This window comes from Canis aureus, chromosome 33 (genome assembly GCF_053574225.1).
Source record: "Canis aureus isolate CA01 chromosome 33, VMU_Caureus_v.1.0, whole genome shotgun sequence".
In the NCBI taxonomy this organism is placed as follows: Eukaryota; Metazoa; Chordata; class Mammalia; order Carnivora; family Canidae; genus Canis; species Canis aureus.
Window position 1 is genome coordinate 34,565,383 of NC_135643.1, and position 12,076 is coordinate 34,577,458.

The 12,076-nt window shown below is 37.8% G+C and overlaps 1 protein-coding gene across 5 annotated transcripts in view; it reads left to right on the forward strand.

Annotated features, from left to right (window-relative positions):
* The window catches only part of UGT8 (UDP glycosyltransferase 8), a 104,722-nt gene that overhangs the window by 63,103 nt on the left and 29,543 nt on the right, over positions 1-12,076 (forward strand). For all 5 annotated transcript variants that reach the window (XR_013370976.1, XR_013370974.1, XR_013370973.1 and 2 more), the window contains exon 3: positions 11,081-11,223. Coding sequence is in view for 1 of the 5 variants with exons in the window: in XM_077882440.1 (XP_077738566.1) it covers positions 11,081-11,223 (143 nt within the window). In the remaining 4 variants the exon portion in view is untranslated. The remainder of the gene's footprint in view (positions 1-11,080; positions 11,224-12,076) is intronic.

The following is a 12,076-nucleotide window of genomic DNA, read 5'->3' on the forward strand; positions in this document are numbered from 1 at the left end:
TATTACTTTTTCCCCTTTGAAGTATTGATGTGGACCATAGGTCCATTGCTCAAAATTAGGTTCTTTGGGCCTGAGGTTTATTCGTTATCTTACTTTCTTAGAAATAGCAATTTAGATGAGTTTAAAGCCACAAAACTAGGCTTTCAGTGACCATAGTTACTTCCTATTTTCTCAGCCTTTTCTGTGAAAAAAATTCTAGGACTTCATATGACTCTCTTAGCCTTGTTTTTAACATCCATCTGTGACTCTTGAGAAAGTAACCAAATAAAGATCCTTTGGGATGTTTCAGTTACTTGAGCTGCAAAAACAATATTAGTGACTTTCTTTTTTTTAAGATTTTATTAATTTATCTGAGACAGAGAGAGAGAGAGAGAGAGAGAGTGAGAGTGCTTTCGCGCAGAGGGAGAGGGAGAAGCAAACTCCCTGCTGAGCAGAGAGCCAGATGTGGGGCTCCATGCTAGGTCTCCGAGATCATGACCCAGATGAAGGCAGAAGCTTACCTGACTGAGCCACCCAGATGCCCCTCTTAGTGACTTTTAAACAACTACTTTTTAATGCCCATAGAATCTGTTGGTGAAGGATTGAGGCAGTGAATGACTTGTCTGTGCTTCACGTCTGCAGTCTCATCCGGAAGACTTGAAGTAGAAACTGGAATCATCATTAGGCTCATTCAGTCAGATGTTGGGCTGTTGATACTGACTGTCAGCTGAGACCTCAGTTGGGGCTGTTAGAACTCTGTTTGTGGCTTCTCCATGTGGCCTGGATTTGCTCGTAGCTCATGGCATGGTGATCAGGCATCAAGGGTGCACGTTCCAAGAGAGAGAGAGAAGCAGGTGGAATCTGTATCCTTTCTGATGACCTAGCTTTTAATGTCACATAGCATTACTTCTACTATATTGAGGAGAGCAATCACGAGCCTGCCCATATTCTAGAGGTGGATATAAACAGCCTGACTTGATGGGGAGTAGCAAGGTTCTGAAAGCACATGCGGGACAGCAGCCATTGCTTTATTGCTGGGAAAATCCAATCTACCACACAATGTAACTTCCATGCCTTGTACTAAAATAAAATGATTGCTCACAAATGATTAATAATTCATAGCTCCCTAGAGCACTTTTACCAAATAGACTATTTACCAATTCCCTGTTACCTATTTTTTAAAAATCTGCAGTTAAAAAATGTGTTAAACAGATGCTGAAATTGATGGAGGGAAGTTTAAAAGTAAAAAAAATAGTGGCTTTATTTTTGGGTAGCCCGGGTGGCTCAGCGATTTAGCGCCACCTTTGGCCAAGGGCATGATCCTGGAGTCCTGGGATCTAGTCCCATGTCGGGCTCCCTGCATGGAGCCTGCTTCTCCCTCTGCCTCTCTCTCTGTATCTCTCATGAATAAATAAATAAAATCTTAAAAAAAAATAGCTTTATTTTTATTTCTCAGTGTGGTGAGAAATACAGGTTTGTTGATATTTTGGAGGGAAAGTAGTTAGGATGTATAATAAAATGAGATTGTAAAAGGAGTAAAAGGACTTGACTTCATTCTTCTCTTATGTAAGTAAATAATGAATACTCAGCTTCTAGGTAATTCCTCTCAGTTTCTTTTTGCTATATGCTATTTAACTTTTCTCTTGCCTTTAATCTAAGGCGTCTTAGTTCAGACTTACAACAATGGCATACTTTATAGCTCTCAGCTATATTATGTGATTGAACAGGGAGTTATAGTTTATATGGGAATTAATCAAGTTCTAAGAAATATCAAAATTGATATGATCTCCCTTCCTCAAACTTCCTTTTTTGTTTGTTTTGTTTTTTATTCTCTCCTTTTGGGTAAGGTGCTGATTTTGCTAGTCAGGAAGTTCTTTTCTTTTCTGCCTGAGCAGGGCTGAATGCCATTTCTGCTCAGTGTGAAGGTGGGCTGGAGAGTCCTAGCATGGGACTGCCATGATCAGATTAAGTTGGAGTGAACATAGTGGTCATTTTGAGGTTGTGATTTGGTTTGGGATCCTCCCCAAAGTAACTAGATTGATTCTAGGATGAGTTTGATGTTCTATGGGGTTGCTTGGACCAGAAGTGCAAGCATGTACCATCAACTCTTACATTCCAACTTACTGAACTAGAGGATCAATTTTTAAAAAGCGCTGTGAACAGAAGTGTTCCTAATTTATACTGCTAGGTATTCTAGACCCAGAGTCTCTTTTTCTCACCCTTCCTTGAGAATTGCACTAATTTATTTCTTCATCATATTCTTTTTGAGAGAAAGATAAAGTAAGGAGACCACCAGTCCTATTGTCCATAACACTCATGTGTTTCCCCTTGATGTAGTTGAGGTACAAAGCTATGTCTGTAGCACATTGTTTCCCTCCCAAATTTCATATTTCCCACTGCTTTCTAGATAGTTCCACTTGGAACAGAAGTGGACACAGAAATCTCAAATTCATTATGTTCAGCTATAAGCTCTTCTTACTCCCTCAAACCTGCTTTCCTAGATGTTTCTTCCCTTGGTAAATTCTGCAATGATTCCAAGCCAGAAACTTGAAAATCTAAACCCCAACTTCTCCCAAGCCCTCACTAAGTCTTTGGTTCTAATAAACCCTCAGTGCATTCATTTCATATTCTTCTCACCAGCCCAGCCCTGGTTTAGATCCTCATCTGGTCCTCCCTTAGATCCTCCTCATCTCCTCTAAACACCCCATGATGATCTCTCCTTGTATGAATTTTACTTTATTACAGCCATTTCACTCATCTGCCTTCATCCTAGACATGGACTTTGCCTTGTTCATTGTGTCTTTGTAGTGTAATAGTGTGATTATCACAAAGTTTTGGGGTTTTCCTGGAAGGAAGGAAGGAAGACAGCTAGACTGGCTGGCACATCTACCTTTATTTTCTCTAGGCAAGCCCACATAATCTAGTAGCTAAATCTGAATTTAAAAATGATGCATTAAAAAAAAAAATAAAAAAAAAATAAAAATGAGACATTTCTCTAAAATGCTCAATGTTCTCTTTGTTGGCTCAAATTTCAGAGAAAAGACAATCTTGTTTATCTAATTAACTGAAAAAAAAATAAAGCAATGATGTGTTTATCTTTTTAAGGATGTAGATTACTATTAGGTCTCTTGATTTCTTAAAATACATAGTGAGCACCAAGAAGAAAGTCTTGTGTATAAATTCACACACAAGTGAGGTGATAAACGTCCTGGGAAAGGAAAGCACCTCTCACAGAGGAGATCAACAGATAATTAGTATCCTTTGTCAGGGCTTTGGTAAATCACTGTCATGTAAGGAGGAAATCTCAGGCACCACAAGGCAGACTGTATCTGGAGGAATGAAGGGCAGATAAGGTATCCAAATGTGATGGGAGGTGAGGGTAGAAAGTTAGGTTATGGCCGTGCTGTTAAGAATGTAAACTTCCTGAAGACAGGAATTTTTGTTCATTTATTCTAATGATATATCTCACGTGCCTAAAAAAAAAAAATGTCAGGTATGATAAATAGCAGGTGGTCAGTAGTATTTGCTGAATTAATAAGTGGACTTTTTGAAACCCACCAAATTTATTGGGACACTCTTTGATAATTGTGGCCTTTTTATTCCCTGGCAAAACTTAAAACATTTAGCTGACAGCAGATTGTGAAGGAAAGCATTTTCTGGGATCTCACATCTGTATGCTACACACTAAGATGTGCAAAGAAAACGTATGCCTCCTCTTTCTGCATCTTCATCCGTCCCCTCCATTCTCACTCTTTACTGAAAATAAGCATACTCAGATCTCTCTCACTCTCCCCAAATCTCTGGATTTTAGCTTCCTTTTGTAACAAAGAAAGATTTAAATATCTTTTTTTGGACTGATTTTTTTTTTTTTTCTGGTAAGATTTCCATTTCCACTGGCTATTTACCATTGCTCCTTGCCATGATTGTAACCTTGGGACATCCTGACTGTGCAATTTCTGGAAGGTCTTAAGAACTTTGAAACTTAACTGTCTCCAAAGTCAAATCGAGGTTTCATATTTGCCTACTTTTTTTTTTTAAATTTTTATTTATTTATGATAGTCACACACAGAGAGAGAGAGACAGAGACACAGGCAGAGGGAGAAGCAGGCTCCATGCACCGGGAGCCCAACGTGGGATTCGATCCCAGGTCTCCAGGATCGCACCCTGGGCCAAAGGCAGGCGCTAAACTGCTGCGCCACCCAGGGATCCCCTGTCTACTTTTCATTGTAACTGTAATAGCAAAAATTAAAAGCCTTATGAGAAAGAGAGAAGATACTACAGAATCCTAGTGGAAATGAATACACCCTTCTAAGGTACTTAATTTCATTTTCCTGAATGTTCGATGTGTTAATAAAAGATCATCTGGGGTTTTTAAAAAGTGAACCATCACATTGACTTTCATCACTGTATTTCTTCTTTATGTTAGTTGTGGCTTAAGCCTTTTGGATAATCTTGGAAATCCCTTGAATATTCTGAAAAACTGACAACTGGATTTGATACCACATGTAAAACAGCTTTTTGTACTACTTCTCATTTGTTTGAACAAACTTTATTCGGAAGAATCTCAAACATGGTGAACAGCATATAATTGATAGAAAATATCTTGGTGCAGAATGACTTTTTCCCTTCTCAACATGGCTATCATTTCAGTCTCTATTCAGTCTATTGCTTATCAGACATCCTGTCCAGGGAAGAATAACAGGGTAATTTTTGCTTAACATTGCACTTTTACATATTTGATCTCATTTAATCTTCACAATGTCCTTCTGAATATTATCAGCACTTTTAGAGATGAGAAATCTGGGCTTGAGAGAGAATAGGAGACTTGAGTGAGATCACACAGCAAATTGTGGAACTGAGGTTTGAACCAAATCCTTTGCCAATCAGATCAGTGCTCATAATGGTTGGTGCATTTCATCTTGAATGGGAACTTTCATATTTATATTTTCAATGGTACTTTTTGTTGCTGTTTAATAAGTCCTGGTTAACTATCTTAGCTGTAGCCAAAGGTGAAGTTTGATGTCCCACGATGTTTTATAAACATTTTATATCAAAATGTTCATCATTATCTTACCTACTGGGTTTTGCAGAATGAATATTTTGATTCTCTGCAGCCCACCTGACCAAAGTGGAACATTCTTTATGTCAGGCACTTTAAAAATTGGAAAAGAGGCCTATTGATGTTGGTGTTGGAAACAAGAAAAAAGGTCCCTCTTCTCCCATCGTCATCTCTGTGTAGGATTCTCTCACAGTCCAGGCATTCTTCGTCTCAGAATGGAAGAGGCTGACAAAGGATGCAGTGTTACTGCTTTCTCAACTGTGCTGGCCCCTGCTCAAGGCTCCTATTTTGTGGGGAGAGAAGAGAGTAGGTTTGGGACACAGGCTGCCATCAGGATAGATGTGATACTAACTAACCACAGCAGCCCGATCTGTCCCCAGGTCTCAGAGAGCAGTGAAAGATCTCCCCAGGGGTCTCTCCAGAGTCAGGTGCCCTCAGAATGAAGCCTAGAGAAGACAGAGGTGGGCCTACACTAGCCAATTCTTCTGTGTTTTTGTTTGTTTTTTCATTGGTTCTGAGTGATTATCTTTTAAAAATCTGCCTTTGCATTTCTGGAGTTAGGATATGTTTCACATGGGCCACAACTAATAGGAAGTTTCTGTTTGTTTTGGAATAGGGGGCTAAGTATATAAAAAAGGAGTCACCCAGTGATTGTCTTCTCTAAATGACTTGGTATCTTGCTTTCTACTCCTTCTTTTAATATTTATTCACATCCTTCATTTTTGGACATCTATCATGTCAAAATCTTATGTAAAATCAATAAAAAAATGTTACACTTTGGGAGCACTTGCTTCCCCCCCTCCCCCCCCCCCCCCATCTAACTCTGTGTATCTCTTGGCTCCCGTTCTGGCCCAAGTCTAGCTCACAGAGCCTGGCTGGTTCACCCTGACTTATCCTAAACAGCTCCCCATGGAAGGAATAGGGGAGAGTGCCTTATTCTCCCCATGACCAAGTCGAGGCATGTGGTGAAAAGAAATCTGGCAGTCTTGGAAAACAAATCCTTGTGTATCCAGGTCATGATTATAAAAAAATAAAAGAGAGCAAATACATTAACCCCATGATAAATATGTTATCCATATTTCCTTATTTTGCTTTCTCCTGTTAAAGACTAAGACACCTTAACCCTGCAAAAAGATAAAGTGATTATTTTTATTGTGAGGTTCTCTTTTCAAAAGCTTATATATATATATATAAGTGCTGATTTCCTGCTTAATATTTGATTTATTATTGTGATGATTTTTCTTTCCTTTGCATTTGAAAAATGACACAGTTCTTCCCCAGACAGGGAGCAGGAAATACCATAGAGATAGGCTCTGGCTTTGGATCTGTCATGATGGTCCGAAGCATGGGGAACACTCTGCAGCAACCACACATCCATGCTCTGTGCTTGCTGTGCCATCTAGTGGAGCAGTGTGCAGCCCATGTGCTGGCCAGTTGAGTATAAAGGACTGAATGCAATTTTAATTGTTATGGTATGTGAAGCAAAGTGTTTATTCTGTCCATATATGCGCAAATACCCGAAACATACTTAAGAAATGGTACTGCTAGTAAATGGCAGGTGAAGAATCCTTAAAACAGATGCTAAATACAGGAATAACTAATAAAAATCCCCAGAATGAAAATTAATGAGGGAAATCTAACATGGCAAATATTAAAATGTGTTATATATAACAGAAAATAAAAATCTTTGGCCCTGGCACAGGAATAACTGGGTATATGGATCAATGGAACAGAATAGAATTCAGAAATCCACTGAGATGGCAGCATTTTACATAAATGAAGACAAAAGGAAATATTCAATAGTGTTGACGGAACTGGCTATCCTTTGGATTAAAAATAAAGATGGATCTCAGTCTCATTCTTTCCTCCAAAAAAGAGATTCTGGATAATGAGGCCTTAGAAATTCGAGAAATGAAACTCTAAAATTACTAGAAGAAACTATGGGCATTTACAAGATAATCTTTTTGTTTTGTTTTTAATTTTTTATTTTTATTTATGATAGTTACAGAGAGAGAGAGAGAGAGAGAGGCAGAGACATAGGCAGAGGGAGAAGCAGGCTCCATGCACCGGGAGCCCGACGTGGGATTCGATCCCGGGTCTCCAGGATCGCGCCCCGGGCCAAAGGCAAGCGCTAAACCACTGCGCCACCCAGGGATCCCAAGATAATCTTAATGTGGGAAAAGTTTGCTAAATCAATAGGCCCAGAGGCCATTTGGGAAAAAACAGTTTATCCTTACAGTAAAACAAGAAAATTGATGGAAAATTATAAATTATTATAGAAATAATACTTACAGGTAAATACTGCATTTGATTCTTTTTTAAATTAAGTTAAAATGGATTAAACTATATATTGACATAATCTAACAGAGGACTGTGTGAGACCACAGAGAATAAGAGATGAAAGAATTTGAATCTGTTTCTCTGGCTAGCATGTGAAACTAACTAAGCGTCTTTCCATGTGAATGCCATTTGCTTTCCATCTGTGAAATGGGTATTTCCTGATGTGGAAATTTTTTTCTCATTATTTTGTTTTGGATATCAAGCTTTTATTCTGTATATTGAAACTATTTCTGCGTCTAGTTATTACTTTTATTATTGTTATTTTGCTTTTTTAAAGTGTCTTTTACACTCTAGAAGTTTTATTGTTCTATAGCCAGATCTCTCAGTGTTTTCTTTCTGACTTCTGGGATTTGTGACTGGACCAGGAAGGCTTTCCACACCCAGAAACAACAAAAGTATTTTTTGAGGAGTTTTTTCAAGTACTTCATCTATTTTAATTCATTTTGACTTTTTAATTCCTCATGTAATTCATATTAGTGGAGGGATCTAACCACATTTTTTCTAAGTCAGTGGTGGATGACTCTTTTCCCCGCTGATGGAAATGTTCAGTTCCTGTGTACATGACAGTCTGGCTCTGCCTGCTGCCTTCATGCTCTCGCTTCTCCTAAAACTGAACATTTCATAGAGATGGCTCGAGGTTCTAGAGTGCATTCTGGTATGTGGAAGGAAAACTTTCTTTACCTGTTCTTGTTCAATATCTTCTTGGCCTTCCTTGTACATTTTCTTTTCCAGATGAATTTCAGACTGCTCTAGTTACATAGTCCTCTTAGATGTAGGCTGGCAATGCATTGAACTTAATTTTATAAAAAAAAAATTGCATCATCAGAACACTGATGTTTCCTTCCTAGCAGATGTTACATCTTTTCACTTACTCAGTTTTTCTATTTTGTTCTTCAGTAAAGTTTTCTTCATATACATATTATATATTTTGTTAGGCTTACTCTATTCTTAGATATGTCTGATTTTTGTTGATATTATAAATGAGGTGGGTTTTCTTTTTTAACTCTAAATTTTTACCTGGTTTCTGTCAGGGGGGCAAGGACAGTCCAAACACCTTCATCTTTAAAGTGTTAAATTTCCAGAAATTTTTTTTTAACGTCAAACACATTTGTTTGAAGGTTATTATTATTATTTAAGAATTGTTAAATCAATTTGCACTTTATAAATTCCAGAAAACACTGCATATGTATCTAGAAACAAGATGCCATCTGGGGCCTCTCAGTCCTTTAGAGAGCCAGGAATACTTTTCATAAAGTTCCAGTTCCAAAGTCTTCACCATGAGTTCAGCGAATTTGGGCTCCCTTTAACCTCCAGTGCCTGCAGCTTTTCCTGCTGCCTGAGTATCACCCTTTTCAGCCAAATCCAAAACCCATCCCCTTCTGTGTTCCCATAAAACATCAGTCACCCCAAATGTTTTGCGAATTTAGGCTGAAAATGAAAGATCATAGGGGAGGGGGTTATGTCCAGGAGCCCAGTGTCAGGCTCACTGTTTCTTCCCTGACTTTTCATGTCCCTGCTTCCTCCAGCTCAGGAAAATAGCAGTTTGGAAATGACCTTGAGGCCAATTGGAATATTATCTTCTAAAAATATTGAGTGCTTTTCTTGAAGGGAAATATAATGAGCAAAATTTTCTCTACCCCCTCTTATATCAATAAAGGCTATATACTTAAATATAAATGGTTGAGGAGTATGGTTGGAAAAAAATCTAGAAAAATAGGTTAATGGACTTTATTTTATTTTCTATTATGCAGGACAAAGAACAAACAACTGAAGTATTTATTGCATAGAATCATTTGAAACTCAAAGACCTTATAAGTCCTTGGGAAACAAAATTTAAATAACATTCTTACTGTAAGGCTTAGTATATCTGAATGTAAGCTTTTTTAAAATGGCATTGACCCTGAAATTTTAATCTTTAGAGAACTGGATAGTAGGTGATAAGTTACTTGAAGATGAACCATAGAGATAAAATGTAGTATTTGAATCATTCTACTGTGTAACATTCCTATTTGTATTAAGTACATCCGGCTTAGGACTGTATCTAAAATGGAGATTTTAAATCAGTTTGCTCTTGTTTCTTACTTTGAATCCACAGATAACACTGTTATATTTTCAGTACATGTGATATTCTTGGTAAATGTAGCAGAATATAAATTGAAAGCTTTATTAATAATTATAGCCTGTTTTACCTGCTCAGGAGCTAGGATGGTATACCTCCTTCTCCTTCCATCACCATCTCAGTCATCGAGTTACCCTAGTCGCTAACTCATCTTAGGCATAAGAAGTGGTACCCCCTTCCCTGCTTAGAATGAGTATAATAGAGTGTTAATACAGATCTCATTAAGCAATAAAAGAAAAGGGAAGAAAGCAAAGAAAAGAAAGACATAGGGCGCCTAATGTTCCATATAAATACTTGGTATTAAGCTAGGCAGTGATGCCATTGTGATGATACTTCTTACTGTGCAGTTACCCTTGCTCCTGCCCCAGCAGTAAATCAGAGTATGCCAGAAATGCAAAGAGCATGGAAGACGCTGTAGTAACTCATTCATCCTGAATCAGAGATATGCAGGGTCTGTGAGACGTAACTGTGACAGCCCACTCTGCACATCATGAATATAGAGTGGGTCTGTCCCCTGTTTTCATGCCTATATTATGGCAAAGGTGTTGTCAATGGACAGCACATTTGTTTTCCTTCCAGTGGAATTATGTGTTCCTCAAAGTGCTGTGGCTCTATTAGCTTTCATATGGGAAACTGAAGCTCAGCGTCTTTGACAAAGACTTACTAAAGGGATAACTTACCATACAAACAAATTTGTGCCTATAGAATAAAACAAAGCAAGGAGAGTATCCCTTAAAACTTACTGCTTTCATTTTCAGTATAAAGCAACCATACCAGTAAAAATTTCTGAATGTGTCTTCCTCCAAGATGAGTCCTGCAATGCTAAAATTGTCCCTACTTAACATCACATCTGCTATGGCCCGGCATCTGTTGACTGTCTAAGGACAGGTTTGAGAATTTAACATTTTCCTACACCTTGAGAGAGAGCAACCACTCAGAGATCTCTAGAACCCCTGGATGCCTCACTATAGAGCATGTATGATTTGTGTTCTCTGTGAGTTGGAAAAATATTTAGAGAAATAGTAAAACTCATTAGACCTGTGGACCTTTGGAATATTAGCTAACTCCTTCTCATATAACAGAGTATGACTTATACTCTTACCATATAACAGAGTATGACTTCAGGATGAAAATCGCCAAGCTTAGACCAAGATGAAGTCAGCCCACTCCTGAAAAAAACCCAAACAAACAAACAAAAAAAACACAGACAAACAAAACCTCCTGGGTGGGAGTGGGGGTGGGTAGTTCATGTCCAATCCACATATTTCACTTGCATCCTCATATAAATTTATACCCATGTTTTAAATATCACTAACTGAGATCTTAGGCCATTAGCTACTGATTTTTTTGTTGTTGTTATTATTTGTTGGTCTTACCAAAATAGCTATCTGCCCTCCTCATTTTAGTTCATGTCATCAGATGAAATATTTTAAACAAAAACAGTTATTTAAAGAAAAATTTTATATCCTCTACTACCTAATTGTTTAAGAAAATTGTCTAAAATTTTTAAAAAACTGGGTTGTTGATGAAACTGATTATGAACTGATCTTTTATAGAATTAACTGCTGCATTTTGATTTATAGGATCTCCAAAGGTGGGTAAATGGTGCTAATGAACACGGCTTTGTCTTGGTATCTTTTGGAGCTGGTGTCAAGTATTTGTCCGAAGACATTGCTAACAAACTGGCTGGAGCTTTGGGGAGATTGCCCCAAAAAGTGATTTGGAGGTAAGGTAATGATGTCCATTACTTCTTTAATTTTCAGTATCCCCTTGCTTGGCCTGCCAGTCCCAGTAAAGCACAACACACTGGTTCCCTGGAAAGATTTGCAGGATCCCCCTGACTTTTCATTTTGATTTTTAGTGTTTTGTAATATAGGGACTAATTTATAAGACTCTGAGATGGACAAATAAAGAAATTATCAAGCCTATAGCATACAAAGAAACTGTGTTGCAAAATGATTTATCCTTGTCTTGGATGCATTTTTATGTTATCCTCAGTTTTATAATCTTTTACATTTCTGTTGGTTATTGTCATTTTAAAAATTGTTGTAGTTACATGCATTTCTATATACCTCCTATATCCCTTCAAATCAGTGTTGGAATGAGGTAAGAGTGATAGATGAATGAATAAACAGGTAAAATATTTCATGGAACCTTTTGTCCTTTATAATGCTTTTTATTTTTTGTATCCAAGAGACCAGGCCTTAAAATAACATAATAACTTGCTAGTTAATGCTAGTTAAATAGATCAATAGATTACCCCAGCTTCCTGCCCACAAGTGTCTGTCTCTGGACTTCCCAACTCACTATGTAAAAATCAGACCTAAACACCATCTACCATGTATTTATTTAGTACTGACACTGCCATTGGACACCAGGGATACAGCAGTGAACAACATCGGCCCCAAAATCTCAAGCCGTTCGTTACAAATAGGGTCTGAGTCGCATGGGTCTTTCCTTTATAACAACTGTGTAAGGATTAGCTCTCACTTTTCCTGGCTGAGTTATGAAATGGATACATATTTTATCCCAACTGTTTAGCACTTTTTCCTTTGGATGCCAGTTCTATTGCATTTCCT